At 41.8% G+C, this 14,998-nt stretch overlaps 1 protein-coding gene across 3 annotated transcripts; it reads right to left on the bottom strand.

The window, feature by feature from the left end:
* Positions 1-43: 43 nt before the first annotated feature.
* On the bottom strand, positions 44-13,341 carry LOC114437158 (immunoglobulin superfamily member 22-like). Of its 3 annotated transcripts, none has more exons than XM_028407649.1 (26): positions 13,187-13,341; positions 11,919-12,111; positions 11,651-11,788; positions 10,839-10,975; positions 9,556-9,655; positions 9,401-9,437; positions 8,905-9,076; positions 8,596-8,709; positions 8,333-8,495; positions 7,583-7,695; positions 7,201-7,363; positions 6,350-6,634; positions 6,143-6,267; positions 5,532-5,673; positions 5,232-5,439; positions 5,030-5,118; positions 4,649-4,951; positions 4,282-4,455; positions 4,054-4,182; positions 3,682-3,978; positions 3,514-3,602; positions 3,205-3,397; positions 2,629-2,931; positions 2,385-2,533; positions 2,118-2,298; positions 44-2,017 (listed from the first exon to the last, which is right to left on the bottom strand). In XM_028407649.1, exons 2-26 carry the CDS (start codon positions 12,082-12,084, stop codon positions 1,950-1,952), a joined length of 4,038 nt encoding a protein of 1,345 aa, XP_028263450.1. In that variant the 5' UTR covers positions 12,085-12,111; positions 13,187-13,341; the 3' UTR covers positions 44-1,949. The 3 variants fall into 3 exon arrangements, with proteins under 3 accessions (XP_028263450.1, XP_028263452.1, XP_028263451.1); XM_028407651.1 differs by having other exon boundaries at positions 11,651-11,785; XM_028407650.1 differs by having other exon boundaries at positions 11,919-12,107.
* Positions 13,342-14,998: the final 1,657 nt, after the last annotated feature.

Genomic DNA, 14,998 nt, shown 5'->3' with positions numbered 1-14,998 from the left:
TGAAACTGCTATGAATGTGAATATCTATTGGAGAAATAAATGCAATTACAATGCAACTTCAATATAATGTTCTTTGGTCCTAATTGTTGTTTCCTATAATCATAATCAAAATTCCAAATATCAGCTGATATTTCTAACTCTTTGGTTTTGTGTTTCTACTGAAGCTGTTGGTCCTCAGCAGTTAAAGTGCCATTACGACAGAAAGAGCTGGAGTACACAGAGAGCTCTGTTCTAGTAACTGCTGCAGTGTATTGTCTAGCCGAGGTGGAAAATGTGCTTTCAGCAGCCTTTAACCCTGTGGAAACTCACCAGACTGCTACCAGTAATGCTGTCTCGCTCTCCTTCCCCTTTTTTTGTCCTACTCTCGCCTTCTCCTCTCAACAACATGCAGACATGCATCTCATCCCTGTAGGACCTGTGCCAGTTCTTCCAAATGTGTCTTATTCATTGGCAGCCAAATCCTTGCCATCAAAGAACTGCAGTCTTCTATAAAAATGAAGCTCTTTAGGCTTGGTGATACTTTCTCCGAAATTCAATGAACTGACGTAGAAACTTTAAACATGAACTGATCTGTTCAAGTTATACTGCAGAGCCGGTTTCTATCTCATTTCACTTCAGGCTTCAGTAATTTAAGTTCCTCAAAGGTCAGAGAAAATCTGACTTGCATTAAGTTCCTTTTGAGTGCATCAGTCTTTTGTCTTTGACAAACACCTAGATTGACTATTCAGGGTCTCACTCCAAACTACTTCCACTGTATTGTTGAGCACTGAAGGGGCGGAAGGTACCAGTGACGTCACTGGTGCCCAATGGTGCTTGATTTGAACCTGGCATCCCCGACACTGCCTGACCCCCTGCTGGAGGTAAAGAACTAAGAGTGGTGGGAGCCAACACTAGTGACGTCAGGATGGAGAGGGGTTGTAACCTCTGTTTATGTGTGTTTGGCAGGGCCTTACGAGATCACTCACAATCTCAAGCAGCACAAGGCTTTTTAAAAGAAGCTGTCAGGTGAATGAGGCTATCACATGCTAGAGTAGTTCAAATTGTTTTGTTTTAAAGTAATCGATTACAGCATTGTGGAAGTGGATTTTAAACTTAAAATAATCTAGTGTAATCTGTATTCAAACTATGCAGAATGATTAGGGTTGGACATACAGTAAAGTCCCCTGATTTCTTTCTGAAAAGAGGCATATGCAAGCAGCACAATGAATGCTTACAGGTAATACAGCTGTATCTCCATGCCTTCACAATACAGTATGCTATGTTTTACCTGATTATTAAATTGTTAATTTGTGTAGATAATATAATAATAAGATCTTGTAGGATGGGATAAACTCACCTGGTTGACCAGGCTGCCCAACAACTGAGCCTGCAGTGGTGCAGGTTTAATTCCAGCCTGCACCATTTTGCGTGCTACCTCCTATCTCTCTCCCCATTGCTTTCGGTCTGTCTCCAATTACTCCTGTCAGGTAAAGGGTACACCAATTTAATAATCCACCAAGCAGTACTGGAGATGAGAGAAGAGGATGATATCTGCTAGACTAGATTAAAACATTGCAGTAAGCTGCAAGGATAAGTGAGATTTAGACTATGACTGCTTGCATAATAATAATTGGTTGCAAACCATCCTCAAAGTTGTTGCTGTGTGAATGTCTGCATGTTGAGATGGCGTGTGGCCTGAGTTTTGTGAAGCAAGTTTATTGTGGGGGAGAGTTCTCTTTGCATTTCCTGTTATAATAAAAACTCATTTGTGACTTAAAGGGTGAGGACAATCTCTTCGGCTGAGTAAGCAGACTAATGAACAACAATCCCCACCAACACACCAAACATTAATCTGCTCCTGAAGCAAGAAACAAGACTGTGTGTGAGTCTGACCTCTAGTGTTCATTTTTTGTATAACTAGACTGGAGTATAGAGTGAATCAAGAAACCAAAATAAAAGTGACAATGTTCTTATAAAATAAACTTCTCCTTGTTTTTCTGATTGGTCAGGCTCTCCAGCAGACCATTGTCATCCTTATCTGAAAGTCATGACAAAGAAAGAGTAGGAATTAGAAAGGAAACCACAGTGCCTCATACTTTTGACTCTTCTCCTCCGATGCCTGTTCACTTAAAACTCACCATATATCACCAGGTTGCAGGAGCACTTGGCCACCCCAAGAGGGTTCTCCAGCACCAGTGTGTAGTCTCCTCCATCTATGACCCCACAGGTGGGAATTACCAGGGTGCACACACCGTTGGCAGTGCTGTGCCAAAATCGAGGGGAGTCTGAAATCTTTGAATCCCCTTTATACCAGCAGGCCTGCACACGGGATTTGTTTTTCACTTTATAGTTCACAAAAAAAAAACAAACAAAATGTCTGACGTATATTAAAATGTATTTTATACCTTTGGTGTTGGCAGCCCCTGATAGGCACAGCTCATGGTGCAGTCATGTCCTTTGCAAACAGCATGGTCCTTCAGTGGCAGCAGGAACGTCGGCTTTACCTGACGGGGTGGTGACACATATTCCCTCAGACGAAGACTGCTGATGCACTCTTAGAGAAACATACATATAGGCACAAATACAAGAGCATAAGCATATACACTTACTTAAACTGTCCATCCATGTTATGATAATCCTTTATTTTACCTTTTTCTTTAGCGATGATGAGAGGCTCCTTTGAGTCCAAAGGGTCACTGTCACCAATAGAGTTCTGTGCAAGGACCCTGAAGAAATACTTCCTTCCTGGAAGAAGTCCAGTCACGGTGTACTTGCTGCTGAAGACACACTCGGCGACAGTGAACCAGGAGGCAGTGCTTGTGTCTCTCTTGAGTATGACGTAATGTGCTCCATCATCATCATCAATCAGATCTGGGGTGTGATCCCATTGCAGAGTGACGGTGCCCGGGACCTCCTCTTCGAAGTAAAGGTTCTTTGGGGGTCGAGGAAAGTCTGGGAATGGTGAGGAGAAATGACACTGGCCTTAAATTTGGTATTTCCATAAAACCATTAAAACAAAAATGTATCCCTCTTTAATGTTCCATAATTAATATTTAATGAGTTTTAGTCAGCTTTACTTGCAATGAGTCCTCCCCTCATATTCCTGGTTTCCTATAATTCATCTTATAGCCACATGAGTCAGTATTTCTACAAACTTTAATGGCTTTGGCGAAATGCAACATAACAGAAAGACTGACTGAATTAACTGAGGCCTTCATTTCTTACCTCTGACTCTGACATTGACATCATAGTGTGCCTCTCCGCAGTCGTTCTTCAGATGGGCACGGTAAACACCAGAATCAGAACGATGGGAGGAAGGAATCAGGATGTGGGAGTGTGTGTTGCTTTTTGTGATGACTTCTCTTCCAGTAGTGAGAATGCCATCCTTAAACCAGGTCACCACAGGCGGAGGTGAGCCCTGCAAGAGTGACTGACAGTTAATCTGACAGGATTATCTGGTTTGCATGTTTATCTCATGTATTCAAGAAGTATCATTGAAATAATTGCTGGTTTATGTGACTGATAGTGTCTCACAGTGAAGCTGAGGTGAAGGCACAGTGCTGTTCCAGCTCGGACAAACATTTGGTTTTTCAGCTTACCCTGGAGATCAAACCTGGGTGGAACTGTATAGTCACACAATCAAAAATAAATGATGCAAAAAAATTAAAACAAAAATACACACACAAGACTAGTTATTATTACCAGGTGGAGGCATGGCTAATACCCCCTCCAACAGCTCGGTGGCACCCCCCAACCCTCCTTCATTCACAGCCCGGATACGGAAGTGGTACTTTATTCTCTCCTGAAGACCCATCACTGTGAAGCCAGTACCAGCAATGGGGATCTTAGAGGTTTTTGTCCACTCTTTAGCATCTTCAGGCCGAACCTCTAAGATGTAGCCTGAGGGCTCGTCTCCCTGCTCTGGAGGTGTCCACTTCAGAGAAATGGAAGAAGTTGTGGAATCAGAGACACAGAGGTTTCTCACTAGGCCAGGAGCTCCTACAGGGGAGAAAAACCATTATGATGATACACTATATATAGGGAAAGAAAATATCTGGGACAGAGAGGACTCACGTATTGGGTCTTTAGCCAGAACTGCATTAGAGATGGTGCTGGGGTTGCCGGCACCAGCTCGGTTTACACTGGTGACTCTGAACTCATACTCCACATCATCCACCAAACCATCCACTGTACAGTTAGTATCTGAAAACAATCATATAGACACATGCACTCAACAGTGCATTCTGTCAATGAACAATGGGGCAGCTACATGTAATGACAAAAAACTGTTATTAGTCTGACCTGTGAGTAGGTCTTTATTGACCTGCAGCCACATGTTGCTCCCCTTCTTCCTCCTTTCCAGAATGTAACCCAGTACTGGGGTTCCTCCATCGTGGCCTGGGGGTGTCCAGCTCACTGTCATGGTGTTTTTAGTGATGTCAGACACCTGAGGTTGGGATGCTGTGCCTGGGGGCTCTGGATGAATAAATTTGTCAAGCAGTGGGGAAAAACTGATTAAAATTAGCTGGAGTGTGGAAAATTAGCTGTGCTTAGACACTGATAATTTACTTTTAAAATTGATTACAAGTTCCAACTAGAGACCACTAAAACCTCCAGACCTCAATGTCCTAACCCATGATGCAGTGATAATTTGTTTTCTTTCTCTCACCTATTGGTTCTCCAGCACAGACCTCCTCTGTCTCCAGAGGGTCGCTCATCCCCTCTGCATTGACAGCTCTGATGCGATACTGGTACCCTTGGCCCTCCTCCACTTTATCGTCGCTGAAGACAGTGGTACTGCTGTCCACTTCTCCAACCCTGTTCCAGGACCTTTTACCTGCTGCACGCCGTTCAATCACAAAGCTGGTCACCTGCTTGCCCCCGTTGTCCCTGGGAGCCTTCCATTTCATTTTGATGCATTTTCCTGATTGCTCAAGGAATTCTACTTTTCCTTGAGGAGGCTTTGGGTGGTCTACAGAATGTGGTAAAACATGGGTTTCAAACCTGTGATCAAAAGTTTCTTTAGCTTAAATGTCAATTTGTCACCTACCAACTACATTGAGGTGCAGGTGGGTGACAGCAGTGCCACAGTCACTCTTCAGACGAAGGGTAATTGTGCCACTGTCTTCTCGCACGCATCTTGTACACATACAAGTGAGGAGATATAATTAGAAATGTGCATCTGCATTTTAATGTGACCTTTAAAAAGATTAGAGCATCTGAGAGGATGACATCTATCTTTGCTCATGCACCTGCTGAGCACCAGTGAGGTGCCATCCGCTGTCCGCTCCACCTTAGTCCTCTCATCCTCCATAACCTCCACACCGTCCTTGTACCAGGTGACTTTGGGAGATGGTTTGCCTTTAAATGGGATTTTAATGGTGGCTGTGTGGCCTGCCTTCACAGTCACAGGCTGGGCCCCCAGCAAGTCCAGCACAGAGGAATCAATCTCTGGAGGGTCTAGGAAAAGGAGGTCATATTTACACTTTGATTTATATTGATTTGTTTTTAAGTTGTAGGTTTCAGTATGTGTATCAAACACACTGACAAACCTGCAATGGTGAGCAGAGCCTCACTCTCTGCTCCTTTGGCTTTAAAGGAGTACTTGCCCTCGTGGGAATCAGTCACACCAGAGAAGATTAGTTTGTGGACGGCTCCCTGTTTAACCACTTGAACCCCAGTCAGCTCTGAAATCTGTCAAATATACAACACTAATAAAATATAATATGTTCTCAGAATTTGAATGATGAGAAGTGTAAACAAAACTGATAAAACCAGTGGAGTAATTAAAATTGACCTACAGTCGTACTAGCAGCTGTGTGATACTTCTCAGAGGCAAATCTTGTAATTAGTTAAGCATGTTTTCATGCTGACATTTGCTAATCAGCACTAAACCTGTGGCACAGATGTAGCTCAGGGGGAATGTTATTACTTTTGCAGGAGCTGCAGGTAAGTATTTTACAAGCTGGAATTTACAAATGTAAAATTAGAGTCGACATATTGGCATCACAAAGGTGGGGAACGAATCTTATGCTTCCAATATGTTCACTTCAGTGTAATTGTAATGCTACTTTGGTATGTGAATTCAAAATGCTAAATGCTGTGAAGTGGCATGAAGTGACACGAAAGATTAATTATTTTATTTTGCTTTAAATTACCTTACCTCCACTCCATCCTTCAGCCACACACCATCCACCTTCTCATCATCAAGAACAACACACAGCTCTGCATCGGAGCCTGTTGGACACTGAGCATCTGACATGCCACTCTTCACTGAGGCGAAACGCTCTGACAACACACAAAGAAAATGAGCTGATCAGTCAGTTATGTTTTATTGTTGGCTTATGCTGTAAAAGAAGGTATTGATTACCATCCACAGTCAGATACGCAGAAGAGACGTATTCATTGGTGTCGTTGTCCTGGGTGCAGATGACAGAGTACTGTCCCTCGTCTGCCTGCTGACAGTCCTCGATGATAACCTCTGCCCTCTTCCCCTCATGTAGGAAGATGTAGCGGCGGCTTGCTGTGATGTCACACCCATCCTTCAGCCAGCGAATGTGCACGTCCTTGGAGCTCATCTCACACTCTAGGTGGGCATTGCCTCTCTCCTGCACATGCACATTCTTTAGGTGGCTGCTAAACCTGATGGGAATCCCTAAAAGTAAAATAAAGAAAAATAAAAACAAAGGAATAGTTCAGGTGGACATTACATGCATTACATGAGTGTGAAAATTCAGTTTCCAAACATAAAGCACAAAATAATAGTTAAAAAAAGAAGTACCTACTCATGAAAAACTATAATTAACACAACCACAATTAGCGTGCTTCTGCTCATGCAACCCCAGAGGACAGTTACTGTCCTTGGGAAGATATTTACATGCCCCAGCTTGCACCTTTGGGCAAGTAAGCATCTTGTTAGACAGTGCTGTAATAAATGAACTTGTTGTGAGGAGGGATTTGGTTGGATTACTTTCAACTTCTAACTAGGAGGGAGGATTTATTATGCTGCATCTTCATTTGGAAGACAGGGGAGATGATGTTGTTTAGCAAAGCTATGAAGGAAGGCCTCTAATCTCAGGGGAGAGAAAAATGCAGCAGCTGCTCATCTCGTAGTAGTTCACTAAAACAGCAGTTTGGGGGAAAAACTCAATAAAACAAGAAAGAGCAGTTAGAGCAAGTTTTTTTTTATGACGGTAAAACCCAGGAGATACTTGTTCTTACTTTCAATGAAAAGTGGCACGGTGGCAGTGAGGTCTCCAATGCTGATGATGTAGTCACCAGTGTCACTGACTTTCACGTCCTTTATCTTCAAGGTGTAGGTCAGACCATCCTCAGACAAGGACACATTAAACTTTTCATCTCTTTTTAGTTCCTTTCCCTTTACCTGCAAAAACACAAACACTTCTAGGAAAAGAATTTTCATTTTTTTTTTCATCTTGTGTGTCCCTTGTGTAGATGTCGGATGTGTTGAAGTAATGTGCCAGAAGTGCCAAGGGTTTCTAGAAATGTTCCCAAAAAAACATCTTCCGTCTCATCTTAGAGTGATATACAGCATGACTTTATAAAAAAAAAAAAAATGTGTCTTTTTGAGTTGCATACTAACCTTCCAGGTGAGTGGTGCATCTGTCTTTTTGGAAAGACGGACCTCAAACACAGCTGTCTGTCGCTCCGTCACTTTTTTAGGCTTGAAGTCAGACAAAAATTTAAGAGGTTCATCTGAATAAGACATACAAAAGACAGAGGTCTGTTGTTGTAGGTTTCAGGCATATGTAGATCGAATGGGTTTAAGTACATAAGCTGACAACATTATTTGGGGTTTGATGTAAAGAAGCACAGGTTTGTTATTCATTAATCTGGCAATATTATGTCATTGGTCATGTCAATGGTTTCCAGTGTGGTGAAGGTGACCGGCCCACTTCTTCACAATGCCGCAAGAAGTAGCACTGTGTGCCATGTCCTTATTGATCCCCTGGATGATAAGTCCTTGTTTATTTTGCCAGAAAGTGTTGACTAAAATGCCAAAAAGGGTTATATTCCAGCCTTTGTGCATAAACACTCAAAGAGTTCCACCATAGGCCATGAATGTAAAGCCATCCAGCAAACAGTGCTTTGATATTTGTGTGTTCAGAGAACTATGAGATGCCTCAGAGCTCAGAAAAAAAGAAAAAACATCCATGATGTGTTAGATCAAAACTCTAAAACTGACACTAGATGAAAACAAAGTGTTAACAAAACACCACATGGTGCAAGAATGAAAACATAGCACAAGTGACACTATGTGAGTATGCACCTGCAGACAACATCTGAATTATCAGGAGTTAGAAGAGACTCATGTGTCCCATTCTACACTTGCCTATGACGTTAAGTCTGGCTGACAGCCTCTTGTCTCCAACCTGCAGTGAGTAGGTGCCCATGTCACTATGGCTCACGCTAGAAATGCACAGCATGTGCTTAGTTCCCATCTGTTTCACTTCGTATTTCCCGTGAGAGTACTGGATCCGCAGCAGCTCCGTGCCCTGAATCGTAAATAAATCGCCTATGAGGAGAGAACTCACAAGCGCTTTAGATCATACAGTATGTAAACAAACTTTGACACATAACCAGCATCAGTTTTACCAGAAACCAGTGCATCCTGGTGTTTGGATCCTTCAGTTCCAGGATGGTGTTGAAGACAACGTCTGTGCCCACTTTGGCAGTAACATCCTCCAGGGTTTTCAGCACACGTACCATCTGGAGAGAAATAATTACAGATTTTAAACCAAGGACACATGATGGTATGTAACACAGTTGAGTTTTGAATGAGTAAACTTTTTCTTTTCTCTACACCTCTATTTTAAGCTGTTTTTCATGTCACACCCCAAAACCTTCTCTTATTTATGTGTGATGCTGTGGAATGACAATGAGCTCTTGGTATGACAGGCCCACCTCCACTTCCACTTTCTTCTTCATCTCCTTCAGCTTCTTGAGAATGCCTCTGAAGTCGGTGAAGCCATACTCAGCACAGATTCTCTCGTAGTCCTTCTTGTCAGCTCCAGCCAGGATCTTCAACATCTCCTCCTCTGTAGGTGGCTTTTTCTCCTCTCGCTTCTCCACACTCCTGCAAAAGGAGAAAGATCTCAGATGGGAAAAGAGCCTGCATGTGTGTTTTTTGTGTGTACTTATATATATGTGTGTTCACAGGGTGTGTGTGCACATATGACTGATAATGTATGCATAATGTGTAATAGCAGCTCAAAAGCATCTCTCCCTGTCCCCAGCGGCAATATTGGTACACAGTGGAGCTCTTTAGATCTTGTCCCATAGATATTTCTGGATGCATACAAAAAAGATCCAGGGGCTGGATCAGAGAATGCTCCATCACAACCTCGACAAGTTCTGGGAGTGTCACGGCTGGTATTAGGCAACAAACTTGTGTTCCTACCTTTTTTTCAACATCTTTTTGAAGTCCATTGCCGGATCTAGAAACAAAGAGAGAACAACTTTCACCTGAGGCGCTGGGTGAATGCAGCACACAGGCTGAACTGAATAACTGACACACTGAGAAGCACTCACATTATATAAAATGGTTAGACTCACTTTCTGTAACAATAAGGGATATGGAAAAGGTGGCTTCTCCATGACTGTTCAAGGCTATGCACTTGTAGACATCGGCATCTTCCAGGGTTAGGTTTTTGATCTGATGACGAAGGAATGTATTACAGATGAGATATTAATGTCTCCTTCTGTGTCTATTACCGGTTGTCATTATTACATTGTCTGGTCATTTTAAGTCTCACTGCTATTCCTTTTGTACACAGCAGGAGGCAGTGCTATGCTAGGAATGCTCACTTAACATTTAGCAGAAAGAATCATCATCCCTCACCAAAGAAACAGATGGCAAGGGAAGATGCATATGTCAGCACCCACAAGTTAATTGCTTTATAATAGCTATTTAAGCTACATTTAAGCTTCCCGGCTGGTATAGAGAAAGCGTTAAATCCACTCCGGAGTGGTTATAGATACAAGGATCAGAGAGTTTTTTTTTCTTTCTATCTACTTTTCCTCATGATGCATGGTGTGCTGTTTCAGCTGACAGCACCAAGATGCTAGAACCCTTGGGCTTAATGGCTGTATGGAGCCACCACATTCTGTAAAAGCCTGTTAATGGCACATTCACCTTTTAAAGCAATGTATTTAGACTATATACAGTGCCTTGTGTTATAAATTAAAATGCATGTGAATTCATTAAAAATAAGATTTTCAGATGCTGGCACTCAAATCACACAATAAATCTGAAAAAAAAGGTTCATCTTAAAAACATGCCAGTATAGAGAATACTGCAGAGAGAATACTGATGAATTGGCTTGCTAACTTACAACATAAGTAGAAGTAGAGGGCTCCCTTCAGTTATTACACAAGTGACCTGGTGCATGTTCGGGCACAGGGATGTGACTTTTTCAGTCCTGAAAATTCAAGCCTGAAATACCTCCATACAGCTGACTCTACTACATACAGCTACTGCAGCTCTGTGTGGTGCTTTATGTGCTTGTTATGAGTTATGTCTACTGGCATGTTTATAAAGGCACGATTCTTTGTGTTTTGTAGCTATGTCCCTGAAACGCCAGGACCTCCAAGTGATAATAACTGAAGTTTTATTGAATTATTGTACTTACATGACCTTACAGCAGCTAATAAATTGCAAGATTTATAACAAACTACCTTGCACTTCATTTTAGTACACACATGGGTAATTGTGATAATTCATTCACTCATTATAGACAGGTAAGCCTGTGTCCTTCACTAATAAGGGCTGTGGTTAATTGTTGATAACAGATTTGGGTGCTTTGAAATCGATGATCTGTGCAGTTATGGTGTCAAACCTTAAGTATATGCTGATTGTTGATGTTATCATAGAAGGATTTAGTAGAATCAGACAGTGGACAGCCACTATCCCGTTCCCAGCTAACAGTAGGCTGGGGGTTCCCTGTCACCTTTGCCTTGAATACTGCATTTTCACCTATGAATGAAGAGAGAGATCAGGTTCATTGAAAGTAATTTGTTTCAAACAAACACAGCATTAAAGCACACTGGAGCAAAGACAATGAATGTTTGGTGTACATCATTTTTCTCACTTTCCTGTTTTCCTTTAGAGCCTAGTGAGTTTAAGGTCATCCCATGAATGCTAATGGTATGGCTACTCTGCAGTGTTCTGCATATTGTGACAGGCTACAAGTCTCTTAATCTATAATTCACAGGTAGAGCCAGGGTGAATCAGGTTCAAATACCTACAGTTTATGCAGAACAGGTCCCGCTATTCAGCACAAGCAGCTTTTCTTTTGTGGAGGTGACAAGCAGCACAAAAACTCTATCACAGTAACGCTGTGCTTTGTGGGGTCTTTGTCAGGACTTTGATCAGAGAGGTATTCACAGTAACTTCACCCATGCAGAAAAAAATGCAAAAGTTTACATGATGAAGCAAACTTTTGTTTCTCGGTGGAGTTTAGTTTAAATCATTTAGACTTTCTCAGCAAACGTTGGGCAAATACCTAAAAATAGCCTGCACATAGTTCCTGTACAGTCTCAAGGGGTCAAACTTGTTTATAATGCAAAGGGAAGAGAGATATTAGGGGACACAGTGGGCATTTTGTAAAATTACAAAGTGATGCAAAATGAAAGGTGTGGTTCACCTCACCCTCTTGGGCAGTGATAGGGCGTAGCTTCTCCTCAAAATCTGGGACAGACTCTCCCTTAGGGATCTTTGAGGATTTCTGTACCTGGCTGAAGGACTCCACCGCAGCAGAGGTCTTACGCTGAAGCCCAGAGTGCTCTGCTGGAGTGGAAAGTAACATCATATACAAGCATGGACTCTATGATAAATGCACTGAGTAGTTTTTGTTGATCTGTATTTTTGGACATCGGTGTAATGTTCTGATGTGTCCATCAGTCTGGACAGTCCCTACCATCTGTAGTCCTGGATAAACCCTGAGCCACTTTTCTGAACTTGTTGGTGCTCATTGAGGAGGTGAATGCAGAAGTGTTGGAGGAAGAGGAGGAGGACATCTGCATCATCTGCTGTTCTATGTACTCCATTGAATCTCCAGTGGCCTGGACTAGCTCTGCCGCCATGACAACGTAGTCCTGGACTGTACCTGGCTGACCAAATATAAATAAACATGTGAAATGATAGTGATATAAGTTTCTTACTTATTTTACAGAGTCTTGCTGTGTCTTTTAGTTGTGCTGTGTTGCCTCAAAGAGGGACCAGAGGGACAGACTATGACACAGCTAAATGATGTGTTCTGAAAAGTCAGCTTGCATGCTTGTATGTTTGTGAGAGCATGCGCATTCATTGAGCACACATACCTTGTGCTAATTGGGATTGTGTTTTTTAGAAGCACACACTGGGAAATGATTGAAACTGGCCTCCCTCCCTCTGCTCGTCCCCTGCCCTTTCCTTTGCTTCATCACCCAGTGACTACAATAGTCCTTTGACTTTACCAGTCTCACATAGAGATCCAATTAAAAAGGTAATCCCCACACCTGCTGTGTGTGATAAAGCATTGTGTACCTGTGATGAAGTGTGCCCTTCCTCTCTTAGTTTGGATTTCCCAGTCCAATTGCTTTTTTTCCTCTGTGTAATTGGTGCATCTCTGCCTACATATATACAGCTTGTAGCCAAAGGAAACGCACTAGACACACAAAGAAGATAAATGAAAGTGTTAATGATCATGTCTGTGTCTGTGAGTCTGAATGGGAAGATAGATTGCTTTCAAGTTGACTTTATAACGCAAAAGAACAACCAATTAAGCACAAGAGGAGCAGCATAAAATGTAAATCTGAGAAGTAAATGTGAGTTTTGCTCCCTGCAGCAAATAATGCTACATATTGGGGGTTAGAGTGCTAATTAATCCTGTAAGCTTTGATACATACATTAAGAAGTTGTTTTTACGCAGCATGCAAGCTCTTTGATGGTATAACTCTACATTCTAAATGAGTAGGAAGTGACTGGAAGCAACAAAGTGCTGAACAGGTTGCTGTCTCTCTGCAAGTGGAACACAAGAACATTTCTTTTCCTGCCTACTTCTCTGCTTCTTTGTTCAGAGTCCTTGATCTCTCCCTCGCTCAAACACACAGCACCCAGCATGGCAGATTGCAAAAGGATTTTTAATCCCCCCTTGGCTCTGTTATTTTAGAAAAAAAACCAAGACATGCAGCCTGGCAAACTTACTTGTTACAGCAAAGCGTTTACGTTCTCACAGATTTAGCCTGCACCTCAGGATTCTGGTAAAAGCACTTTCAGCCTAAATGTCCCCCTCTTGTGATGTCCTTAATCCTCACACTGCTACCCTCTTAGTGGGATCCTGTCGGTATGGTTTGAGCTGCTTTCTCTTTTCCTTTTTGGTGGATAAGCTGTGATGAGGCACTCACGCCTAGACACCTGCTGTATTCTATCTCTGGACAAATAAGGCCCTGGGTTTGCTGTTGTAGGCTGGCCAGAGTTGGACCAATGCATCATGCTAATTTTTCCCACAGGTCAGAGTATTTGAGGGCCTGCTGTGGGACATCTCTGGAACATTCTTCAAAATGCACATGCTGACGGAGAATTTGTAGCAGACTCTTGTGCACATTATCTTTTGTAGCTAGAAGTCTGAGGTGCATGCTTCAGAATAATGGTTTGATGATGATACTACTGACTGAATTTATTCACACAATTATTATTCACACTCACTTTTATAGTCTAGTAAATGCTACACTATACTAACTGATTCAACAAAAATAAAAAATAATATAAAATGCATAATATGATACAGGAAACCAAGTCACAGACATGATGGCCCAGTTACCCCTGAAGAAGGATTCCATAAGATTACCGAGGGCTCTAAAACCCATCATTAAAATCTCCTACCAGACTGAAAAACTGTGGTCTGGAAAGATATAGTTTATTGTATCTGCTGAATGATTGTGCTGCTGTTTACTGTCATGATTTTACACACTGTCACAGTGTTGAAATTTAGGAGCTATTCATTGTTTCAACAGGATTGAAACAAGCTCATCAGTAATGCAAGAGTCTTTTATTACAAGTGTGGACTACTTGTCATGGATATGGTCTTTGAGGTGACAGCAGGGAGCACTTAAGTGTGATTGTTTGGTTAGAGAGGGTGAGGGAGATTGAAAGAAGAGGAGATAGACACAGAGGGCCCTGTTGGCATTACTTCCCTCTAATCCTCTTTGCACCACACCTGGCTGGCATATTAATGGTGGAGAAATGACCTAGATTTCCTTCTAAGCACATTCATACTCGCAGCACAAAACAAAACGGATTTTATTATCTGTGACTGCTCCTGTATTCTGTCACAACTGAATCTGAGAAGGTATAGATGTTTACTATTGATGAAAGACAAACATGAATGTTTCCACTGTTTGAGCCTCTTTAGTGGTTACAAAGTGAACCAAATACCTGCTGTTAGATAGAGATGATGTCTTCAAAAGAAATCATCTCTCACTTCATAACAAAGAGGAAACATGTTTACAGTTAATGTTATGCTGCCAGTAGAGTTATTTTTACTTTTTCTGGTGTTCCTTAACCTAGTCACATGGCAACACAGCTCACTTGGTGATTCACTCTGGGAGAGCATGACAACATCTCTGTAGAAAGAGAGATTTTAGAAGATCTGTGGCAATATGGTGGATTTCTGAGGGTGTTTGGCACTATTTAATGCTTTGTTGTTACAGTTGGAGAAAGTGCTGCTGCTACTGGAGAATATTTTTTTATACTTTATATTTCCCTTTAGCAGATTTCAGAAGGAAATACAACAGTCATTGACGGTTTTGTTTACTTTCACTTTTTAGTTACAACACACTGTTCACTGAGAATGTCATCATCATACTGTGTAAGAATATTGTTTTCTGTATTATAAGAGCAATCAAATATTACAGGTCAGTCATTCAGATCCTAAAATCACTCACAGGCATTAAACCAGCATTCTGGTGTTATTGTTTAAATTATATTGTGCTTATGTACTCTTCCTTAATGCAGGAC

The sequence above is a fragment of the Parambassis ranga genome, chromosome 6, assembly GCF_900634625.1.
Source record: "Parambassis ranga chromosome 6, fParRan2.1, whole genome shotgun sequence".
Lineage (NCBI taxonomy): Eukaryota > Metazoa > Chordata > Actinopteri > Ambassidae > Parambassis > Parambassis ranga.
Note: the sequence above shows the minus strand (reverse complement) of the source record. Positions and strands in the feature narration are given on the sequence as shown.

Bases quoted from the DNA above. Each gene is read 5' to 3' on its own strand.
- LOC114437158 (XM_028407649.1), bottom strand. From the start codon at position 12,084: ATGGCGGCAGAGCTAGTCCAGGCCACTGGAGATTCAATGGAGTACATA. The intron at 8,496-8,595 runs GTAAAACTGATG...TTTACGATTCAG, and splicing joins CCAGGATGCACTGGTTTCTG to GGCACGGAGCTGCTGCGGAT. The intron at 6,268-6,349 runs GTAATCAATACC...GTGTGTTGTCAG, and splicing joins TGCGTATCTGACTGTGGATG to AGCGTTTCGCCTCAGTGAAG.